Below are 24,582 nucleotides of genomic sequence, written 5' to 3' on the forward strand. Positions count from 1 at the left end.
AGAGAGGGGGGGGGGGCTAACAGAGACAGTGAGAGAGAGAAAGAGAGAGAGAGAGAGGGAGGGAGCGAGAGAGGGAGAGATGGGGACAGAGATGGTAGGACAGAGAGAGAAAGGCGGGGCAGAGAGATGGGGGGCATAGAAAGAGTGAGAGTGATAGGGAGAGAGAGGGGGAGAGACAGAGAGACAGTGAGAGAGATGGGGGGAAGTGAAAGAGAGAGAGTGAGAGAGAGAGGGGGGGAGACAGAGACCGAGAGAGAAACCGAGAGAGAGAGAGAGAGAGAGAGAGAGAGGGGACCCAGCTCCACACACTCACATTAGGAAGAGAGCTGCCTCATTAAAGAATCTCTACAAGCTGTAATGTGATGCATTTTCCCATTCTCCTTAAACTTGAGATGGAGCGTTACAGCCCTGCCGTGTGGTGGTGGTGCTGGGGGGGGGGGGGGGGGGGGTGCGCCTTCCTGCTCCTACCCCCCTCCCTGCATTAGGGCTGATTCATGGCCGACCGGAGAGCAATGACTGATACTTAATACACCCGTGCAGTCCCACCGGAGCGGACCGGGGGAGACATTACTGTAACCATAGACACCGAACAGAATGTGCTGCGTGGATAAATAAGTGCACGGAGCAGGTTTGGAGGACTTTGCCGCAGCAACGCGGTTATTTGGAGATACGGAAGTCCCCTCTCGCACGCCATTGTCACAGCGGCAGACAGGCCGTTACCCTGTAATTTCTGATTTCAGACTGCTTGATGGATTTCGTTTATTTGAAAGTTGCAGGAAATAAGTGCACAGTCAGCGCCACAAAAAAAGTCAACATGACATTGTTGTGTTAGAAGGACACATACTGTGCTTGAAAGTGCCCAATTAAGGATAAAAACATGATAAAGTCTGTACAGAGACAGACACGGCCAGTGGAACAACAAATATCGTATAGTACACTGTTTATAATTACAACAATACACATTCCAAACCTTTCATTATAAATCGAGTGATAGGAAAGCCAGGCTAATTCTGAACATCATTACCTCTGAGCTGCTTTCAGGAGAATCTTCTTCCTCTCTGCCAGTTTTTCCTTCAACAAACAAACAAACAAACAATCAATCAGACGTGTTCATTCATATTCAACAGAACGAAAATATATAAATAGTTTTTCACCCCTGTTTTGCTTTGATGTGTAAATGGAAACATGACGAGCCAAGCAGATCTGAACCTTTTTTTGATTACGCATTCATGTTTGTGCATTCTTATTTCTGTCTAACACACAGTTGGCCGTTAACTAATGTAAATTACTCATAACATGGGCTAAGATGTTCAGTGGCAGAGAGACATCTAGTGGCAGCAACATGGTATTTAGTGCGATCACAGACTCTCCGATCCTCCACATTTTCAGCAAGCCCATTATACCCATTCGTATCTGTGGACTGTGGATGTGGACATATTCTGAAATTCTCAAATTGTATCAAATTAGGTGATCACAAGATTCAACCAAAGGCAGTAACCAACTGGTTATAGTACTTTCAACTATTTAGATGATTGACGGCTTTTTAGAAAGCATTTACAATGCCGTTGGTTCTGAATGTGCCATGTTGTGTCACTTTCCACAATCTCAGTAAAGAGAGGGCTATCTCTACTCCAAACAGATCCTGTAGCTATGGTGCATTTTGTCAGGGGAGGTCTTGGCAAGTGAAAGGAGGTTTAGACTTCAAAAACCAGGAATTAAACCTTGGAATTAATCAATGAAGGTCTTGCACCCATAATACATTATGGGGCAGTTTCAGAGATACAGATTAAGCTTAGTCCTAGACTAAATTAACTTTTACAAAGCATACAAAACTCAATTTAGTCAAGGACTAAGATTAATCTGTGTCCGTGAAACCAGCCCTCTAATTGTTTCAGGTTATTGAGCCTCTCCCTGATAAAATGTCACAACACTGGATTGTGGGGTTCAAGAGCCTTCACCTTAAAATCAACAACCAATTTAGACCCAAGAAACCAGGTGAGGTGAGTTTACTGTGTAGTCAATTGTTTTCATTGATCAATTAAGTGCAACAAGAGTAACAACGAAAACCAGCACACCCTGTGGTCGGCTCTCCAGGACCAGGAGTGAGGACCACTGCTCTAACATCGCTAGTAGAGGTAGTCTTGCCTGAGAGCGTGCTGATGGAGTTCTCACCTGCATGTTGTTGAACAGTGTGTTGATAGCGTTCTCACCTGCATGTTGTTGAAGAGCGTGCTGATGGAGTTCTCACCTGCATGTTGTTGAACAGTGTGCTGATGGCGTTCTCACCTGCATGTTGTTGAACAGTGTGCTGATGGAGTTCTCACCTGCATGTTGTTGAACAGTGTGCTGATGGAGTTCTCACCTGCATGTTGTTGAACAGTGTGCTGATGGAGTTCTCCCCTGCATGTTGTTGAACAGTGTGCTGATGGCGTTCTCACCTGCATGTTGTTGAACAGTGTGCTGATGGAGTTCTCACCTGCATGTTGTTGAACAGTGTGCTGATGGCGTTCTCACCTGCATGTTGTTGAAGAGCGTGCTGATGGCGTTCTCCTCCTCCTCCACGTTGGCCCTCACCTCCCCGATCATGGCCTTCAGCAGGATGATGGCCTCACGGGCAGACGTCTGGAGCTCCTTCACCGCCTGGGAGGGGGGGGGACGGGGGGCGGGGGGGGCGCGGCTGATGTTTGACACAGTCTCGGAAATACCGGTACAAAATATATGGCATTTGGTTGACGCTTTTATCCAAAGCGACTTACAGTTGATTAAACTAAGCAGGAGACAATCCTCCCCTGGAGCAATGTGGGGTTAAGGGCCTTGCTCAAGGGGTCCATGTCCACCCAAACATGTATCTTAACCACTACGCTACAGGCTGCCCTGTGCCAAAAGGTACATGTACTTAACCACTACGCTACAGGCTGCCCTGTGCCAAAAGGTACATGTATTTAAACAATACGCTACAGGCTGCCCTGTGCCAAAAGGTACATGTACTTAACCACTACGCTACAGGCTGCCCTGTGCCAAAAGGTACATGTACTTAACCACTACGCTACAGGCTGCCCTGTGCCAAAAGGTACAAAAGCTTGTCCCTGGGGTAGTAACCTCGTAAAAATACTTTAAATTGTACCTCTTGCCATTGTATTAATAATTCATTAGTACCTTTTTTTGTTTGTAAAAGGTACTCATCTGTAGCCAAACTAATTGTATTGTATTGTACCTTACATTTGGGGAATTAGTTCCTTAAAGAACAAGCTCAGGCCTAGCTCGCATCGTCTTTCTATTTAAAAAGAGTTAGTGTCGTAGCTGCTTACAATTTTAAGCTAATTGATATTGAGAAGTTGCTAATTAGTGCAAACAACTTGTCTTCTCACTTTTTTTAAATTGAAACAGAGCGACGTACAACAACATGTGTGGGATAGGGCAGGGAAGGTATCGAAGGAGGTCACATTGCTGCCAGACTTGAGTGGCTGATTCTAATTTCTGTACCCAGCTGGGTGTGAATGAAGGACGGCTTGTATAATGTGTGCTATTCTCCATTATGGCTCATTCAGTGTACAGTATGTACCATTCTCCATTGAATGGTACATACTGATGGAGTCACAGTGCCATTTGCCCCATGATTCTTGGTGTCTCCTGCTCAGGTGTGAGGTATAGTCTGCAGTGCTCAATCACTGTACTGTGCTAGGCACATAAAACATACCAAATTATAATTGCGAGTTCTTATAACACTATACATCATAAAATAGGGATTCCAAGTATTATTGCTCCTTGATCAATCATGTAAGCTTACAGGAAAATATGAAATTAAAAGAGTTTATTCTTTGAATGATATGAAAAAGAGATAAAAAGGGAGGACTCACAAGTACGGCCTGGTCCAGTTTTTCACAGCCTTGTATATACGCCGTCTCAATATCAATGCAGTGTGCTCTGCTCTCCCTGCGCACAGACACACACACACACACACTATGTACTATATACTGTATACAGACATGTACACATACATGTACACATACATACATGTACACATACAGGCATGCTCACATACACACATGAAACGCACAGACATTAGTACGTATACACACATTTACACACACACATACACACAAACACAGACACGAACGCATGCAGACACACACTGAATGTTATTCGTAGGGCACAATTATTCCTGTAGTTCTGAGCTTGTTTGTCACTCACACTTGCATGTCTCTGAAACAGTTGATGCACAGCATGGACTTCTTCTCTGTGGAGAACATGATGTAGAGCTCCTCATGCAGGGCTGTAATAGGGAGAAATGGGGTAGAGTTAGACCAGCGTGCGCACACACACACACACATGTACGTGTGTACAAAAACACACACACCCAGACGTGTTCACAAATACTTACATACACATGAACACACACACACATAAACACACAAATACATACACACACACTCACACTTAGGTGCACAAACACACACACACACATACAAACACACTCACACTCACACACACCTACACACACACACATACACACACTGGCACACATACAGGTTGACATTTTACCTTTAAACTGATGGCAGTTCTATTTGTTCCCATTTACTTTGCTTGATTAACAAATGTGTCGTTTAACTGAATAAGCTGTGCTAAGTAACAAATGTGGCATTTGTCTGAATAAGTTATGCCAAGTACCAAACATAGCATTTGTCTGAAAACGCTGTGCCAAGTAACAAACATAGCATTTGTCTGAAAACGCTGTGCCAAGTACCAAACATAGCATTTGTCTTAATAAGCTGTGCCAAGTAACAAATGTAGCATTTATCCGAATACGCTGTGCATAGTGGCAAGTCATTCTCTTTGGTCTCACACAGTAGCACAATTCTATAAGTGATAAGTCTGTGGTATATAACTGGTATATAACAGAAAAATACCCCCATGTTAATAAGCTACTGGAGAGGAAAGGCTTTCTAACAATTGAGCTTTGTCTGTGTCTAGCTACCAAGCATCCGCAGTTCTGGACATACAGCAGTGTCTGATGCATTATGTTTTATCTCTGCTGCTTATATTGATCCTCTGATCACGTGACCTGTTTTACAGGCAACAGTGGAGCCAGTAATTACTTCCTGGGCCTGCTGTCCAGCACAGAGGGAGGGATGGAGCAGTATATAGTAGAGTGTAAGGCCCATCCAGAACTATCACTATAGGTATATCATTCATAGAAGTGTTCTAACTCAAGTGAATGGCATCCACGCCACAACTATAATGACAACCAGTGACAAACGATATCGTTGGGGTCACTTTCAGAGTGGTTTTTTTTTCCCAGCTGCATAAACGATAAACACGATGACAGCCAATCAAAAACCTTCTGAATTTACAAGGCTTCACATTCAAAGTGGCTATTTACAGGACCATATTGTTTATCAGTGTGGATGGCGACATCGTTGCGGTTGTGGTTATAGATATAGTATCATTCTTGGACAGGCCTTTACCCTGCGAATCGCTGCGGCGGGTGTACAGTGTGGGGGCTGGTTTGGAGTAAGGGGCGGAGACTCACAGCACTTTTTGTGGGCCTCCTTGGTGCGTTTGGCCAGGGAGACGATCTCGTGCCGGGAGAACATCCTTGCCTTGTGTGTGGCTTCCCTGCAGTCTGCACACAGGGGCTGGCTACAAGTGTTGCAATAATACATTGCATCCACATCCTGTGACATGGGAGGAGAGGGGGGTCAGAGGTCAAGGGTGGACACAGCACAGTATGCACGCTCTCCGAGGTAAGTGGAGGCACTTTTTTGTTCTTTAAGTAACAAATTTCACAAATGTACCATGAAACGCGCAATACTTTTCTTTTGGCTAGAAATAAGTACCTTAATGCGACAAGCGTTTGTACCTTTTTTGGCACTTTCGTACAATATTACGTCATTATTGTGAAGTGATGGTGGTCCTGGGTTTGAATTATCTGATACTACACTCTCAGAAATAATGGTAAGTGTGTTAAAAGGTGGCAGGTGGTCGAGTTGGCTCAGCCCTGTAGCGTACCTGTTTCCTCCACTCCAGGTCACAGTTGTGTGGTGTGGAGAGTTAGCAGGTTAGCGGGTTGGCGGGTTAGCGGGTTAGCGGGTTGGCGGGTTAGCAGGTTAGCCTAGCTCTTCAGCGTACCTGTTGTGTGGTGTGGTGGGTTAGCGGGTTGGCGGGTTAGTGGGTTAGCGGTTTGGCCTAGCTCTTTAGCGTACCTGTTTCCTGCACTCCAGGTCACAGTTGTGTAGTGTGGTGGGATAGCGGGTTAGCAGGTTAGCAGGTTGACGGGTTAGCGGGTTAGCAGGTTTGTGGGTTAGCGGGTTAGCGGGTTAGCAGGTTAGCGGGTTAGCCTAGCTCTTTAGCGTACCTGTTTCCTGCACTCCAGGTCACAGTTGTGTAGTGTGGTGGGTTAGCGGGTTAGCAGGTTAGCAGGTTGGCGGGTTAGCGGGTTAGCAGGTTGGTGGGTTAGCGGGTTAGCGGGTTAGCAGGTTAGCCTAGCTCTTTAGCGTACCTGTTTCCTGCACTCCAGGTCACAGTTGGCGCACTGCACAGTCTCCTCACCGTCGGCGGAGTTTTCCACCAGGAACTTGAGCAAGCGGTCCTCTGGGGGAAGAGCACTGATCCCTTTCACGATCGACTGGTGTCTGACACGTACAAAACACACACGCACACGCATGTACACGCACACATACACACACACACGCATGTACATGCATACACACATATACACACAGAGACACACACACATGTACACATACGCACACATGTACAAAACACACACACACACACACGCATGAACACACACAAACACACACACACACATACACAGAGACACATACACACATGTTATATTTCATATATATATTTATAACTGTTCAGACTTCATGTTACTAAGATACTGCCATTTTACCCTTAGAAGCCAAGCGATGCATTACACTTTAATCTCTGTCATCTAACTTTCTTATTTCGGAACATAGGATTATTGTTGCTGTTGTTCTGCAGGGGTAACTCTCAAATGTGTTGAGTTGAAATAAAGAACTCAACAGATTTGAGTTAAATTAAACCATATCATATTCAGGTCAACGCTTGATATTTCCTGTTAGGGACAATTCTTGTGGAAAACAAAACTTGCATGAGGGGTTGCATGAGGGGCTATCGATTAAATAAACCTGTTTAATCTGTAAAAAAAAATAAGAAATGACAATAGTGAAAAAATGTCAAAATCATCTCTAGATGTGTGAAGATGCAGTGTACTGTTTGACTGGTCTCCTTGATATATAATTATAAACTGACTTGGCTCATCTTACCCAGAAGGGGGTGCCATCTGATTGTGTATCACAGTGGATTTCTAACTTGCTTCTGGGCACCCAATGTTCCTTTACAGATACCCAATGTTCCTTTACAGATACCCAATGTTCCTTTACAGCTACCCAACGTTCCTTTACAGATACCCAATGTTCCTTTACAGCTACCCAACGTTCCTTTACAGCTTTCTCTTGTCTAGCTGAAGTTGTTGGCAATGCTTTTGCAAAAATACTAGTTTTGCAAAGACATTTCAGTACGCATATCTTAACACAATGCAGGTTTTGGCTCTTTGACATGTTTCAGTGGCCAGGTTTACACACTGTCAGCAGTTAGGACCCAAATATTTCACCTGTTCATCAACAGATAAAAATTTTAAATAATTACTGGGTCTTACTAAGATGTGAGTATATATTTAATCCTGATGCTTTGCATAGTTATTTCAATCAGATTGTGTCTCAAATAGTTTTCTGCAGACATTACAAGTGTCTAAACAGCATGAAGACATAAAGAGTCCCCTTAATTAGTCTGTCTCTGTCTGTCTACCAATCTATTTATCTATCAGTCATTACATTGGACGTATTTGGCAGACGCTCTTTTGCAAAGCGACATACAACAAAGTGCGTAACCATAACCAGGGATGCACTGATGTGCTGAAGCCCCTAGAGAACTCTCCAGAACCCTAGAAGTGTCCACAGGGATAAAAACCTGGACCCTGTAGATCAGTGGTCTCCAACCCTGGTCCAGGAGAGCTACAGGGTCTGCTGGTTTTCGTTGTTACTCTGCACTGTAATCAACTGCACTAATTGATTAATTAACTCACCTCACCTGGTTACCTGGGTCTCAACAGGTGCTGATTTTAAGGTGAAAACAAAAACCAGCAGACCCAGTAGCTCTCCAGGACCAGGGTTGGAGACCCCTGCTGTAGATCCATCTGAGCAGAATCAATCACATGCAGTGGCAGTCACTGAGCAGCAGAGGGCAGTGTCCTCAGTCTTATTGTTGAGCTGTCGCGTGAGGCGCGATGAAGAGAAGCTTTCGACCCTCACGGCTGGAGCTGAGATCGCTCTAAAATGTCTCCCCAGGAAACAGACTGCAGAGAGGCTCAACAGTGTCATTTCTCAGCCTGGCAAAGTTTAACACCGGGCTGCGTAAAGCTCAGCTCATTCACTCCGGAGAAAAAAAAAAAAAAGAACTCCAGATTCTGTGGCAGCTGTTATCTGTATTGCTGCAGCTATTGTCTAAATATATCTGCCTACACCCCCACCACCCCCCCCCACCCCATGTTTGCCTGGTTTTCATAGCAACAGGCCCATTGTGTGCCACAAATAGCACTGCTCTGAATTCCTAGATTACTTGTATCCCGAGCAGGAAGATGTCAAACACTGAAATAGAATTTAAAAAGTGAAGCAGGCTTGACCTGGTTCTGTTATCGCTGACCTCTGACCTGGTAGTGAAAGCCTACCCTGGCAGGAGAGGCAAGGTCACAGCCTTTTATCAAAACACCTGCTTCACAGTGCAGACCGGTTTGCTCTGTCGGGACCTCTGCAGTCTCCCACAGCCAACTGGGCGACTGGACGGAAAGTGGGTTCCCCCGGGAAAGCGTTTTAATGGCAGTAAGCAGGAATCCCACCGCCTTACGCTGTAAGCCACTCCTGATCCTCCTAAACGAATGTAATAATGCACCCCTCCACTCACTTACCGTATAAATAAAACACGACGGGGAGATGGGCATGACAGGAAGGATCGCCATGCTGAAAGCACTTTAGAAATGTCCAAGGGCTCCTGTGTCGTATATTATTATAAACACACTCAGCCAGTGACTACAGAGAAACACTCTCCGGGGCAAACACCGCTGACAACTCTGAGCCAGGCAGGCTAGAACCCCATTTGCGTATACATAAAACTTGCTACAAGTCTCCGCCTCCTTCACATCCATATGAATCGTTTACACAGCGTTATGAGCTCATTTTAAACTCCTCAGGTCTCCTGGCTGGCACTGATGTGACTTCCACAGACAGCTTTTCTCTACAGACGCACAGCACTGAAGCAGCGCGGGGTGAGCGGACCCACAGACCCAGATTACAGACCGGGGTGAGAGGCTGAGATTACAGACCCAGGCTACAGACCTAAAGAACCAGGTTACAGACATGAACTGCATATTAAGATTACAGACCCAGGTTACAAATCCAGACTACAGACCTAAAGAACCAGGTTACAGACATGAACTGCATATTAAGATTACAGACCCAGGTTACAAATCCAGATTACAGACCAAGAGTACAGACCAAGACTCCAGACCCAGATTACAGATCAATTCTACAGACCCAGGTTATAGATCAATTCTACAGACCCAGGTTATAGATCAATTCTACAGACCCAGGTTACAGATCCATTCTACAGACCCATATTACAGATCCAGATTACAGACCAAGTATACAGACCCAGATTACAGATCCAATCAATAAACCCAGATCTAGATTGCAGACAAAGATTACAGACCCAGGTTACCAATCCAGACTAGAGACCTGGGTAACAAATCCAGTTTACAGAATCATGCAACAGACTCACAGACTCTACAGTTGTAGACTTTAGTTGCAGACTTTGGCTACAGACCCAAATTACAGATTAGGGTTAAAGATTTGGGAAACAGACTGCAGTTACAGATCCAAGTTACAGACAGCAGTTACAGACCCAAGTGACAGATTAGAGTTCCACTCCCAAGTGACACACTGGAGTAACAGACCAAAGTTACAGACCCAAGTGACAGACTAGAGTTACAGATCCAAGTTACAGACTGCAGTTACAGACCAAAGTGACAGACAGCAGTTACAGACCCAAGTGACAGACAGCAGTTACAGACCCAAGTGACAGACAGCAGTTACAGACTGGAGTTACAGACCAAAATGACAGACCTAGGTAACAGACCCATATTACAGCCTGCGTCTGCAGAGCCCTGAACGCACTCCACTCACAGCCCCTGGTCACAGCCCCCCCCCCAGCAGTGCGCAGAGCGGAGGTGGCGGCGTTCCTACATGAACTGGTCTATCTCTCCCAGGAGCATGCTGGATCTCCGCGGCGGCGTTCCCTCGTGCGCGTCCGTCTCGGGTCGGGGTCCGCCAGGAGCCGAGCGCCCGGCATGCTACGGCCGCGCCCGCGGGACGGGGCCGGCCGGCGGGGCCATGGGGGGCGCGGAGCGGAGGAGAGGAGCGGAGGAGCGGAGAGGAGGAGAGGAGCGGAGGAGAGGAGCGGAGGAGAGGAGCCAGGGAGCGGAGCCAGGGAGCGGAGCGAGTCTCTGATGGTCCGCGGGCACTGACAACGCGGGACGAATATAGCCGACGGCAGGAGGCACAGCCACCCAGCAGCAAGCCCAGGGTCACCCAGCAGGGATAGGGTTTCAGCCCTGCTCCAGCCTGGGGGGGGGGTGTCAGGGGTCCGAACGGCACTATGACAGCCCCTGTCATTCCCTACCCACGAATACCCGACCCCACCCCCCGTAACTCCACAACCCCTACCCAACTCATATCACCTCATCGCATAACAATGACCGAGAGAGAGCGAGGGAGGGAGAGAGAGAGAGAGAGAGAGAGAGAGAGGGAGAGAGAGAGAGAGAGAGATATGTTTAAAGATTGAGCTGCAGATACTATAACACGGATATGTATCTGGGGTTAAGCGTGTCTTTCAACCTATCTAATCTACCCTATTGTTTCAAAGACCCAAAACACTTTGTGAGAGCCAAATACTAGAAAGCTATATTTGTGTTTTGGATATTTTGTGCTTTGCATATATAAAGGGAACAGATAACTTAATTTGTGCTGTATGCCTATATTGATAATTTTATATAACAATTTACTACTCGATGTGAATGGGTTTCTGCGCATGTGTGAGAATTTAGGCAAAACACGGAACCTTTCTGGCTCGTAAGACGTGTGCAGGCAAGGAAGCATACAGCTTTTGACCGTCGTCCATAGTCTTTGTTATTCATAAATAAGCAAGTCAACTGTTTGATGTAAACTAAAGAATGATGTGCCTGCTGTAAATGCTCAGTGACATCGAAAGTAAAGATCCACGTTTCCACTGGAGTCCATGTGTGAGTACATCATAATTGGATATTGTGGATAACTGTGCTAACTAGGACAGGAGTCAGAACTATCCTGCTGCCCGTATTCAATTAGAAGTGGCCTACGAAGTTAAACGAAATTCTGCCATTACACACTTCTTGAAGTGACTATGCATAAGCAAAAAGCATACGTTTCGATGTTCACCTTGACGACAAAGTCCGATCGAGTGATAGCAGGTTCTACCTAATGTTGGGTCAGAGAGAGCGCACAATTTGGAGTGAGATTTTAGCCACACCCCACAATTACACTTAAAAGTCTTGTCAGTGGGCAGGGTTGGTCCCAGTGGGGTTCAGAGATACAGAGCATGTTCAGTCCTGGCACTAACATCTCGGCAATGTGCGGCAGAGTGACCATGCTGGTTAATCAACTAATACTCAGCTCGACCAGCTTATGACCAACTCGACCAGCTCAATTCAATTCAAGCTGGATTTTACAGCAGAGAAGAGTTTCACTGCCTGATTCACTGATTACAGTAAAGCTTGCAGCTCACTGAGTTGCAAGAGCAGAGCCACTGCGGCTTGATAAATGAAAGTAACAGGGGCGCAACGCTGGAAGAAACTGCACAGGCACCATCCATGCATCTTCCTGACCCAACTATCATAAGTTACCTGATACCTTGAGCGTAGCATCAATCACGAGCGCGCTTCCCACGACAGTAAATACTCTCAGATCATTCGCATAAGTCACCGGCCGAACTGAGAGCACACATTTAATGAAAAAATAAAAGATATGTGAGCATTTCCCTCAACGTGCATCCATAACCCGGGAAACCAGTCATCAGGCTTGCGGGAGGGTTCCCTTGAATAATGTTTTCACCATCATCACTATGGTAACTGGAGATTGCTCAATCTCGAGCACATATTCCACACAAACTCCACCAAGGACTTAACCGATGCGACTACTTTTAATACTTACATTTAATTAATTAATTAATTAATCAATTGCATTTTTACGGCGCTTTTCTCACCAGCATCGCTGTAAAGCTCTTTACAGCGATGAGGGCGAAGCTCGCCTCAACCACCACCGATGTGCAGCACCCACCCGGGTGATGCAACGGCAGCCATTTTGTGTCAGAATGTTCACCACACACCAGCTGAGGTGGAGAGGGAGAGGACTTTATTTATTTATTTAGATTTAAATTTAGTATGCGCCTCGTCTTTACAGGGCCGATACCGTCTGCGTGTGGCGTGCAGCTGAGTTTCACCTAAACTGGAAGGTAGGGGGGCGAGGAAGGGCGGGCTGTAGGTTCGACCGATGACAAGAGAGGGGGAGCGGGGCAGGGAAGGGGTGTAGTTTAGTTACTCTGTTCCAGAGATGTGACGGGCCAGTGTGTTTGTTTACCGACATTGAGACGGTGTGCCGGCCGCATCGCCGCGGGGGGAGTCAGACACAGAATTCCTCCCGGGCTAAAAGCGGAGGGGGATTTACCCCACAGCTGTTCCGGCTACTCAGGTAAGGCCCGGAGCTCCCCTGCGCCGCTGGCGGTCTGCCAGCGGGGGGGCGCACCGCCGGGGGTTTTGTGTCATGTCCCGTGGAGGGAGTGTGTATGGGGAAAGGTTGAGTCTCTGGCTTCATGAAGGGTTTTTATGTGTCGACCGCAGCAGTGTCAGGTCTTCACATCCACCAATTACCCCTGGATCAAGAAGCAGATTAGCTCTAAAAACCAATGCTGGCTCACTCAATACCCAGGGCAGCCTAGAGCCTCGTGGCTAGGGTACTTGACTGGGACCCCGGAAGGTCGCTGGTTCAAGTCCCGATGTAGCCACAATCAGATCCGCACAGTTGTTGGGCCCTTGAGCAAGGCCCTGGACCCCGCATTGCTCCAGGGGGGGATTGTCCCTGCTTAGTCTAATCAACTGTAAGTCGCTTTGGATAAAAGCATCAGCTAAATAACAAATTATTGTCGATTGCATCACAGTAAAGTCTTTCATACTGGGATCCAAATGAAATAGCAGCTGTCATTCATTAATCCATCATTAGTTTTGGCTAAAAAGTAATATTGCGCATTGTGGCTCATTAAATAACAAAAGGTGAAAGCTTGTGTCAGCCCTCTCATGAATAAAACGACAGTGGAGGTCGCTTTTGTTCATCAAGGATCAAATTTCCCAAATGTACCATGAATGTACCATAATGTTCTCTTTGTGCACACATGAGCATGTTTTCCGAGCCAAAAAAAAAAAGTGTTTCCCAACTCCAGTCCTTGAGACCCACATGCCAGAAGGTTTCTGTTGTAACCAGTAACTCACACACCTGATTTAATGACTGAACCAATCAAACCACAAAAATGCCCTTGATTAGTTAAATCAGGTGTGTGAGCTACTGGTTACAACAAAAACCTTCTGGCAAGTGGGTCCCGAGGACTGGAGTTGGGAAACACTGCCCTATAGGGTACTGCTCCAGCGACAAGCATTTGTACCCTTTTAGGCATTTTTTGTTCCCGTGTTAAATCCCACCATGGGACATGGCCCGCCGTGCCTGACCCAGTGCCCCTGGCTTGTTTTGGGGAGCACATGTTCTGCCTCGTGGACTCAGTCCTCAGCTCTCCTGTACGGCGTCCGCTGCTAGCGCATGCACGCGCTAATGGAGATTCCTCGCCACCGCAGATCAGGTGACGGCAGCTGTTTCTCCACAATAGTATCGTCGCCGAGCTGGCATCGTTGGAAGAAACGCGAATGCTCACCGATCGGGCGGACTGCATATGATTGGCTGTGCGCTGAAGTCACCCCCCCAGTTCATGACCTTCATGACACAAAACACAGAATTGGCCACCGAATATTCCTCCCGACTGTCCTGTTACGGTTGGCTGTGAAACAAAAACTCACACCTGTCTGTGTGGAAGGTGCAGAAGTCTTTGAACAGTGCAGTTTGTTCTGATGAAGGGCCAAGGTTGTAATATTAGCTGGTACACAGTTAAATAAACATACAATTTTGTCTATGGAACATAAGTGTGAGCTTTCGTATCCTGTATCCTTCTGTGCGATGCCAAACAGCACACTGTGAAACATTCTGGACCAGCCGGCTTTGCTTCAGTCGTATCAAAAAAGGACTCTGGTGAGATAAATTTGGACACTAGTGTATCCGAAATCACTCACTCAATAATCCAGCGTTATCCCTCTGACTCTATGAGTGGCCCCGGTGTAACCCCAATGAGATCCACGCAGCTGTTGGGCCCCTGAGCAAGGCCCTAAAGGGGGATTGTCCCCTGCCTAGTCTAATCAACCGCAAGTGACTTTGGCTAAAAGCGTCAGCTAAACAACAAATTAGGTAAGGACCCCACACAATTCTCTCTTCTTACATTGAAAGGGTTAATTAAGCCACACTCCCCCCCCCCCCCCCCCCATTTAAAGTATTGGTTGTCTGTAGTTCTTTATTCACGATATAGTAACTTTTATAAAAGTGATCGTTTCCATTGCTCACGATCTTCATGCTACTGCCCGACAAACGTCTCACAGTGTAGTGGCGTGTTCTTACCCACAGAGGGGGCAGGTGAGGCGGCTCTCCGAGGCTCTGCCACGCAGACAGCTCGCGCAGAACGTGTGATAGCAGTCGAGCAGGCAAGGGTGTTCATACTGTTCGTGGCACAGGTAGCACACCAGAGGGTGGCAGTTGGCACTATCTGGGTCATACAGGTTATCCAGGGGAGAGAAGATTCCTCCAGACATCTGAGAAGCCCAGGGAAACCAACGTCAGACTCAATACATTATCGGTTATCCACTCCTGACAGTTGCACCGGTCACACATATTGGTACACAGTGTCAGACGGCAATAAATCAGGCTTGTTCTAGTCTCGAGGTTGTGTCAGTGTTTCTTCAGTTTTTACTGACATGGGATAAATACGTTCAGGGAATTGAGGAAATTGGTTAGGATCAGTAGTGGCATTGACACTGGGAGTCTACTGTATATTGTCATCATATTTTCTTGTTGTGTAAAGTCAGCATATTTGACAAAGGTTCCTGCTGCAAATTGAACACTCGTATCCAATTACTTTCTGTTGCCTGAGTTTACACTTGTTCCTCATCCAAATCTGCACGTAATGAAACGCAATGTGATTGTATTGAACAAATCAACGTGCAATCAATTACCCTGGAACATGATAAAACTGGTTGCAATTGCAGCTTGGAATTTAGTCATTTATCACATGCTTTTAGCTAAAGTGACTTGTGAAAGTACATTTCACATTGTGAAACAGCATATGAGCTAGAGATAGGTACAGTTACAATAATATGACTGCCACTGTCAAGGGGTTGCCCAAAGACCATCTTAGATTACTTTGCTTAAATATTATTATATTATATTATATTAAGTAGCCAAAGTAATATACATTTAACCTTCAACCATGCATTCAAAAAAACAATTCCAGTTCCATTAAGGCTGCTCTCACAAGGAACTAAAAGACATAACTTCACTAATAATCACTGTTGCACACACCCACACGTACATGCCCCCCCCCCCCCCCCCCCCCCCCACACACACACACACACACACGCACACACATAAACACACACGCACACACACAAATACACACGCACACACACAAATACACACAGACACACAAGCACGGAGATCCAGTGAAATCTACTTTGTTTGACCATAAAAATCACCAGTAAAGAGTGACTCTTGTCACTTGATGTGTCCTCTCACCTTCCTACAAAGACATTTCAAGGACCTTTCTGACCGGTTCGTAGAGGAAGTAGCTTCTAGAATTGACTAAACTATCGCATTGTGTTTTTCAGATACATATTTCTTTTGACGGCTTGAATGAGAGGTAGCAGTGATCCCTTACCTTGCGGGTGTCCGATCTGCTGTCCCAGACTGGAATGGTAGAAATGCTGGAGCTCTCCGAGAGCCACACGGAACATTGAGCCCTGACGTCAACGCAATCTCTCACCGGCGCCCTCTGCAGCAGCTGGGTGTGTGTATGTGTATGTGAGAGTGAGTGTGTGTGTGTGTGTGTGTGTGTGTGTGTGTGAGAGAGAGAGTGTATGTGTGTGTGTGTGTGTGTGTGTGAGAGAGAGAGAGTGTGTGTGTGTGTGTGTGTGTGTGAGAGAGAGAGAGAGAGTGTATGTGTGTGTGTGTGTGTGTGTGAGAGAGAGAGAGTATATGTGTGTGTGTGTGTGTGTGAGAGAGAGAGAGAGAGAGAGAGAGAGTGTGTGTGTGTGTGTGAGAGAGAGAGAGACAGAGTGAGTGAGTGTGTGTGAGAGAGAGTGTGTGTGAGAAAGAGAGTGTGTGTGAGAGAGTGTATATGTGTGTGTGTGTGTGTGTGTGTGAGAGAGAGTGTGTGTGTGTGTGTGTGATAGTGTGTGTGTGTGTGAGAGAGAGAGACAGAGTGCGTGAGTGTGTGTGAGAGAGAGTGTGTGTGTGAGAGAGAGAGTGTGTGTGAGAAAGAGAGTGTGTGAGAGAGAGTGTATGTGTGTGTGAGAGAGAGAGAGTGTGTGTGAGAGAGAGTGTGTGTGTGTGAGAGTGTATGTGTGTGTGAGACAGAGAGAGAGTGTGTGTGAGAGAGAGAGTATCTGTGTGTTTGTGTGTGAGAGAGAGCATGAGTGTGTGTGTGTGAGAGAGAAAGTGTGTGTTCGTGTATGTGAGAGTGTATGTGTGTGAGAGAGAGAAAGAGAGGGTGTGTGAGTGTGTGTAAGAGAGAGACTGTGTGTGAGAGAGTAGTGTGTGTGTGTGAGAGAAAGAGAGAGAGAGAGCAATTATATAATAGTACTAAATAGTTTTAAAATAATAATTTAATAATTATAAATAACCAAACAAACAAATAAATAGATATTCAGCAGCATGACTAAAATGGAAACGTTGACAAATATTTCTGCTGTTTTAAATAAATGATTACTCAAATGAATATTATTAATAATAAACTATTATCAAACTAATGTTGTTAATATACTATTCTAATAAATGTTTATTTACTTATGATTATCAAATAGTCTCTAATAATCAAGGTCTGATTCACCTTAAGGGATCAAATCGACAATTCGTCATTTGATTTCAGAGGAAAATATCAAGGCGCATGTGCAAGCTTCTAGTCTTCCTTTCCGAACATTTCTTCGCCATGTCTCCGGTGGTCAGTAAAATACTCTTTTTTAAATGATTAAAATGTGTTCTTTTTACTTGTTTGGGATCCTTTTGCACCGGCTAAGGTCATGTCGGACATATCTGGGATTTATAATAGAAGTGCAAAACACATTTTTGTGGCGGAAGTATTTAGTTTTTTAAGTTTTTGTGGATGAATGTTATCATGAGGCCTTGAACCACGTTTTGCCTACAGTACGCGCTCACTCGGGTTTCTGTAGTTCTAATTTTGTGACGTACCGGTTGTGGTTTCTCATTTAATACACTATCGGAATTTATGTTGCTGTAATTCGGCTTCATGTCTGGAATAACGGCGGTTAATGAGAATGCATGCATTGAGTTTTGCATTGTAGCTGCATCTTGGGGATAAGTTGGCTAGCTAGCTAGCTAGCTAGCCAGCCTCCGTGGAAAGTTAATTTAGTTCGTTTAGCTGGTGTCCTTTATCAAATACAAGCATTTATTTCACAGTGAAAGTTGTATTGTTTGTGACACTTATCTTTAGTGTGCACTGTCGACAATATTTGGCAAAAATGCTTGCGACTGATTGGTAACTGCATACATCTGTTTACTCGCTAACGCTTGACGTAGCTAGGACGTTTGGCAGCTGTCAGTGAATGTGAATGGAATGATTTTGTGTTTGCTTATGTCTGATTGGCTAATGTTAGTCTATGTACAGTTAACCAACCCCTCTCCGCCTGCAAGCTAACTATAACCGTTAGCTATTGATGGCAGCTACTATGGCTTGCTTGTGTTACTACTACTACTATTCGTAGTACTAGTAGTAGTATACACACATAAGGCTGGCTCTAGCTTTGACTTATCGGTTTATTTCGTTTTTTGTCAAGTTATAGATGGCCTGCAGATAACTATCTGTAAAGGCCAGGTATATGAAGTATTGCATCATGAGAAGTCAGACATTAACTGCCTAGGAAACTACACTAGGCTAGATTTTATTTGGAGTGTCAAATATGATTGCACTTGCATAATGAAATATCAGATATACACTCACTGAGCATTTTTAGATATTTATTCCTTATTTTTTAGACTTAAGTCCTCATTAACAACGCATTGCTGTTTTTCGAACCATTCTCCGCAAACTCTAGAGACTGTTGTGAATGAAAGTTCCAGGAGATCAGCTGTTTCTGAGACACTGAAACCACTCTGTCCAGCACCAACAATCATTCCACAGTTAAAGTGACTTGTATCACATTTATTCCCCATTCTGCCATTTGGTCTGAAAAACAGCTGAACCTCTTGACCATGTCTGAATGCTTGTGTGCATTTAGCTGCTGCCACATGATTGGCTGATTCAATATTTGCATTAACCAGCTCGTGTACAGGTCTACCTAATATAAAGTGCTCACTGAGTGTATATTATTGCTTGCTGAAAAGCAAGATTGAAGGTGGCAGTGTAGTTAGTTTGCCAGCTTGCTGACTTGACTTCAGCTCTCAAATTAGCGACCTTGTAAGTGCCTTAAACCAGTGGTCTCCAACCCTGGTCCTGGAGAGCTACTGGGTCTGTTGGTTTTTGTTTTCACCACCCTGTTGAGACCCATATAACCAGGTGAGGTGAGTTAACTGTGTTAACAAATTGATTAAGTAGAGTAACAACAAAAACAGCAGACCCTATTAGCTCTCCAGGACCAGGGGCGTAGACCACTGTTTTAAACCATAGATGGATACACACACTCATCGATGTGTCTGTTTCTGGGCTCTGAGGTGGATGATTGTTTGGTTTTCACACTGCATTTAAATTTTATCTTATAGCAGAAAAAGCTGAGCACGAAGGGGGGGAAGAAGAAGAGACAGGTGCTGAAGTTCACTCTGGACTGCACTCACCCTGTGGAGGATGGCATCATGGACGCTGCCAACTTTGTGAGTTAAACGCTGTCTTTCAGGCCATACGTTCACAACTTTGTGAGTTACACGCTGTATTCAGGTCACACGTTCTCAGCTTTGTGAGTTACACTCTGTCTTTCAGGTCACACGTTCACAACTTTGTGAGTTACACGCTGTATTCAGGTCACACGTTCTCAGCTTTGTGAGTTACACTCTGTCATGCCATACGTTCTCGCTTTGTGAGTTACTCTCTGTCTTTCAGGTCACACGTTCACAACTTTGTGAGTTACACGCTGTATTCAGGTCACACGTTCACAACTTTGTGAGTTGCACGCTGTATTCAGGTCACACGTTCACAACTTTGTGAGTTACACGCTGTATTCAGGTCACACGTTCTCAGCTTTGTGAGTTACTCTCTGTCTTTCCGGTCACAGCTAACGCCTTATGGTAAATGGAAGATGGTTGGCATTTGCAGTAGTGTGTGAAAGTCTTAGGCACCTGTATAACATTCTGTACAGATAAGATTCTTTCAAAAATAATTCATTGAAAGGTCCCAAATAAACGTACTTTACATTTTACATTACATTTTGGTAATTTGGCAGAATAGTTAAAAACTGAGTCAAGTCAATATTTTTTGTGACCACCTTTTGGCGTTAAAACTGCGTCACTTCTCTGAGATAGCCAATGCTGTCCTGCAGTTCTATAAGGCAATCAGCAGAGAGGTTGTTCCAAGCATGTTGGAGAATTTGCCACAGTTCTTCTGCAGACTTTGGTTGGCTGCTTGCTTCTGATCTGACAGCCTTGATCAAGTTTTTATGTAAAAAGTAGTCAATTGCTTACAGTAATATGTTACTTTTTTTAATTAAATACACAAATGTCTCTGCAAAATCAAATCTTTTGGAAAAGGAATATTTGGAAATCTCAAATGTGTTATTTTATACTAACACAAAAAAAATATATATATATATATATAATAAAGTCTAGGATGCCTTGGACTTCTGCACAGTACTGTATATAGTGCCTTTATCAAAAGCGCTGTACAATTGATGCTTCTCGTTCACCCATTCATACACACACACTCACACACGATTGGCTGTCATGCAAGTCACCGACCAGCTCATCAGGAGCGATCGGGGGTGTAGTCTCGCTCGGGGACACTTTGACACACCCAGGGCGGGGGATGGAACCGGCAGCCCTCCACGCGCTTGGATGCACGTACAGTGTGATGCCGGCTTTGAGTGGTCACTCCGTGCTGACTCGTCGGGTTGCTGTTCCCCCCCCCGTATTCCAGGAGCAGTTCCTGCAGGAGCGCATCAAGGTCAACGGGAAGGCGGGTAACCTGGGCGGGGGCGTCGTGACCATCGAGAGGAGCAAGAGCAAGATCTCCGTGACTTCGGAGGTCCCCTTCTCGAAACGGTGCGTTTCCCCGGTCCGTCGTCCGTCCTCTCCCTGACAGATCCGTGAGCGTGTACTCGGATACCGTCGTTGGGAATGTTTATTCTGGATTTTAATGGAGAATCTGATCAGTTTTACGGTCGTGTATGCGAGAACGTTGTTTCCATAGTGAGACCAGGCCTCAGCCCAGTTAGACGACTCACTGGGGCCCTCCCGTTCAGTGTGTGTACAGCCCTTCTAAGGGTCTTTGCGTTTGTTCCCGTTTCCTTAACGAAGGAAACCGTTATTTCACGCCTTCAGAACTTTTCAGTGTAATGCTGTTCAATTTCAGTGTTTCAATCATTTAATCTTTGCCGTAAACTGCTGCTGTTCTGACCCAAGGGGACCATGCTCTGCTTCTGGAGACCTTGAGTGCAGTGTCACCTGCATATATATTTATTTCATAAAGTATTGTACTAAAGCAGTTAACAGCTTGGATTGAACTAAAACCAGATCGCAGGTCTTTGGATCCTCAGCACTGCTGTTCAATGTCCCTGTGCAGAACGGGTGATGCTGATGGCAGAGGTACATCGCCAGTCAGAAGACATTGTTTATGGCGCTGGCTGTTAGCTCTGCTGTTCCTTTCAAAATGTTAGTGTTTTACCTGTGAGGGGCAGTTTCTGACGCACATCTGCCGGAAACTCCTGTAAGACTTGATAAGCCGATTTTCCCATTTATAAAATTAAACTTGCCAAATGTTCAGTGTGACTCGCTGTATGGTATTGGTCGTAAGGAGTGATGACGTGTTGGCATTAGATGAATAAGTTAAAGCACTTTTTGGGGTGCGAGGAGGTTCGATTCCAGATTGCCTGTTACAATTGCTTAGCTTTTTGTGCTTTTTGTGATTGCTGAAAGTATAACATTTTTAAAAGTCCTCAAGTTATTGTAGAATAGAGCATGGAGAGCAGCCTGCGGATCTGAGGCCCTTTTTCAGTCGTTGATAAACTCTGCCCTTGCTGTTGACTCGGTCTCACCTCAGGATGATCCTGAGGGTTGAGTACAGGTTGACCCTGATGAGTGGTGATCACATTACATTACATTACATTATTGGCATTTGGCAGACGCTCTTATCCAGAGCGACATACAGTTGATTAGACTAAGCAGGAGACAATCCTCCCCTGGAGCAATGCAGGGTTAAGGTCCTTGCTCAAGGGCCCAACGGCTGTGCGGATCTTACTGTGGCTACACCGGGATTAGAACCACCAACCTTGGGTGTCCCAGTCATTTACCTTAACCACTACGCTACAGGCCACCCCACGCGTCACGTCCCAATGTGTAAAGACCTGCCCACTGTGGACGGTGATCCACTGTTCAAATCCACACGCGTGTTCTTCAGTGCAGTCCGCTCTGTGCCGGCCAAGGGGGGGAGAACTTGGTCGTTTTCCGTGAGCGTGTGTTTGTTCGTCCAAGCGTTTTGATTTCTGCGATAATCCTGTTTCGCCACCCTGAATGTCCACCCCGTAGAGTCTGTCCGTTTAAAAAAAAAACGGGGGCTTGTGCTTTTGCAAGCTCATGATTTTAATGGATTTGTTCGGCCAATAAGAGATGAGGATTAGGAGCGAGTGTGGACAGGCTGAACATAAGGAAACGTCTTGTGTTCAAAAAGTCCCGCTCAACACAAATGATCCCATTATAAATCCTTCATCATGTCCTGATTCTTACCCTAATGCGTTCAAGTTTCTTGAATTGAATGTTGAATTGAATTCTTGAATCTTTTATGGAAAAGGTTGGTTATATCAGAATCAATTGCCGATGTATGGTATTGATCAGCTGTTTGAATTTGGACAGATGCATGTCAATCAAGAGGAAACCGCTGATGGGTTAACCGGAATTGTGATGCATAGGAATTCTTCAATTTATTCACATGATCCCGGAATGCTTCACTTTGTGTTTGGGACTGTATGCAATTATAAACTTTAAATTATAATCTGTCCGATCTCGACTTGGATTGTTCCAACCTACTTAAAAATCTGTGCTGTGGTCTGGCCCCTTAAGAAATTTAACCCAGATACCACGGTCTTCGGTAACTATAGCCCTATTTCTACGCTTTTGTTTCTTGTTTGAAGTCTTAAAATTGAGAGATTTTAATCTGGCTTCCGCTCAAGTCGCAGTACTGAAAAAGTAATTGTTTGAGTGCAAATGGGTCATGACCTGTTGATCAATTCTGACTCAAAATGGATATTCCATTTCACTATATAATTTTCATTTTTGATGCTGTTTTTAATCAATCACCCAATAACTGGTTTGTTTTTAGACCAAAACGAGTTGCAAACATGTTTTTCCTGAATTGACAGTTTTTAAATATTGTGCCCAGAAAGCTGTTCTCATGGGGTTTCCTGGTCATATTGCTAAATGACTTTTTTTTGGGTATACCACATTTCTCTGGGTCTGTTAGTGACCCCTAGCTTTTATTTTTTCCTCCTTGGAAGAGCAGTTGGGAATGCCCAGATGTGTGGGATCCTCAAAGCTGACCCTCAAGTACACATTTTTTGTTTTCCTTTCTCCTGGGTAAATAACTGAACAATCAGTGCTCTTCACAGGTAAAGGGAGGATGGAAAACAACAGAGCCTTCTGTGTATAAAATATCCTTACGTGGCTGTGTTCGAAACCACATACTAGCATACTAAATTTCAGGGTGATCGCGTAGGACTACGTTTCAATGAATAAGTATTCGGTTTCGAACACGTCCAAGATCAGCCAGAATTGTGTCAGTAAATACCGGCTGTGTTGCATGTCCATCATTCTACTCATTTCTCTTTCACCTGCAGATACCTGAAGTATCTGACCAAGAAGTACTTGAAGAAGAACAACTTGAGAGACTGGCTGCGTGTAGTGGCCAATACTAAGGAGAGCTACGAGCTCCGGTACTTCCAGATCAACCAGGACGAGGAGGAGGAAGAGGACGAGGATTAAGCATCACGCCCGCCCATAAATAAATCCTCTTCCTCCACGTTACTCTCCCGTGTGTTTTTGTCTCTTTCTCCAAATGGCGACCGGTTTACATCCGCGTAATTGCTGCTGGAGTTCTGAAAACCGAGTGTAACTTGCATGTGAACTGAAAAAAACGCCAGCTTCGCGCGCTGCCGAAGCGCGTGCAGGTTCTGCCTCATTTCCTTCGAACGGAATGGCAGGCCGCGTTTGCGCGAGGCCGCACCGCAGCCTGGAGGCCAGTGATGGCTAATGATAATGGAAGCCGGATAAAGTGGACAGATCATTAGCTAATGCTGTAATTACTGAGTTGTTCCGAGTATGCCGGGGAAGCTCCGCGAGTTCATTTGCGCATCTAATTAGAGAAATCTGTAAAGCGGTAATGCTCTGGCGTCAAGAGTTTGTGTTCCAAAATAATGCCGTAATTTCCTCAGTCCCCAGCCCCCTGGTACGTTTCGAGTACTGATCGTATAGCTGTTTAAGGTTTTGCATAGCACTGGTTTACTGCTCAGGTACAGTAAGGTATTGTATTAATATGGGATACTAGTGTACCTATATTTCATTTTTTTAATTTTTTCATAAAAATAAAAAAAACGGTGCTAAATATTAGCGTGGGCATGAAAACAAATGTCCTGTTGCAAAATATAAAAATGTGTCTATAAGTGTGTGTCTGCACTGTGAAAGTTGGACATTTTTACATTTCTTATATCGCATAGGGGAGTCAATACTTTGTATTACATACGAATACAACTTTTAACAAAAATAGCAAAAATGCGTGAGTCAATCAGTCTATCAATCAATCAATTTTTATTTGTATAGCGCTTTTAACAAAAGGCCTTTGTCACAAAGCAGCTTTACAGAGAAACCGGTCCCTAAGAGTATGCCAAGGCCAACAGTG

The 24,582-nt window shown here is 45.0% G+C and overlaps 2 protein-coding genes across 3 annotated transcripts in view; one reads left to right on the forward strand and one right to left on the reverse strand.

The window, feature by feature from the left end:
• LOC133139137 (RING finger protein 207-like) overlaps positions 1-15,073 on the reverse strand; it is a 29,651-nt gene extending 14,578 nt beyond the window's left edge. The window contains exons 1-7 of one of the 2 annotated variants that reach the window (XM_061258471.1): positions 14,883-15,073; positions 6,500-6,632; positions 5,531-5,675; positions 4,192-4,273; positions 3,858-3,933; positions 2,515-2,640; positions 1,025-1,071 (exon numbers count right to left, since the gene is read on the reverse strand). In XM_061258471.1, coding sequence (XP_061114455.1) covers positions 1,025-1,071; positions 2,515-2,640; positions 3,858-3,933; positions 4,192-4,273; positions 5,531-5,675; positions 6,500-6,632; positions 14,883-15,073 — 800 coding nt within the window. Of the gene's footprint in view, positions 1-1,024; positions 1,072-2,514; positions 2,641-3,857; positions 3,934-4,191; positions 4,274-5,530; positions 5,676-6,499; positions 6,633-10,325; positions 10,604-14,882 lie in introns of those variants that run through there. The other variant, XM_061258472.1, reaches the window with a different exon arrangement.
• A 2,354-nt stretch (positions 15,074-17,427) lies between these two features.
• On the forward strand, positions 17,428-23,711 carry LOC133138778 (large ribosomal subunit protein eL22-like). Its single transcript, XM_061257808.1, has 4 exons — positions 17,428-17,475; positions 19,251-19,358; positions 20,614-20,738; positions 23,525-23,711. The coding sequence occupies exons 1-4, from the start codon at positions 17,464-17,466 to the stop codon at positions 23,667-23,669; spliced, it is 390 nt and encodes a 129-aa protein (XP_061113792.1). The 5' UTR covers positions 17,428-17,463; the 3' UTR covers positions 23,670-23,711.
• Positions 23,712-24,582: the final 871 nt, after the last annotated feature.

This window comes from Conger conger, chromosome 10 (assembly GCF_963514075.1).
Source record: "Conger conger chromosome 10, fConCon1.1, whole genome shotgun sequence".
In the NCBI taxonomy this organism is placed as follows: Eukaryota; Metazoa; Chordata; class Actinopteri; order Anguilliformes; family Congridae; genus Conger; species Conger conger.

What these genes read in the sequence shown, in the direction of transcription:
- LOC133138778 (XM_061257808.1), top strand. An exon ending in TCATGGACGCTGCCAACTTT is followed by an intron (nt 19,359 to 20,613) that starts GTGAGTTAAACG and finishes CCCGTATTCCAG; the next exon opens with GAGCAGTTCCTGCAGGAGCG. An exon ending in GAGGTCCCCTTCTCGAAACG is followed by an intron (nt 20,739 to 23,524) that starts GTGCGTTTCCCC and finishes TTTCACCTGCAG; the next exon opens with ATACCTGAAGTATCTGACCA.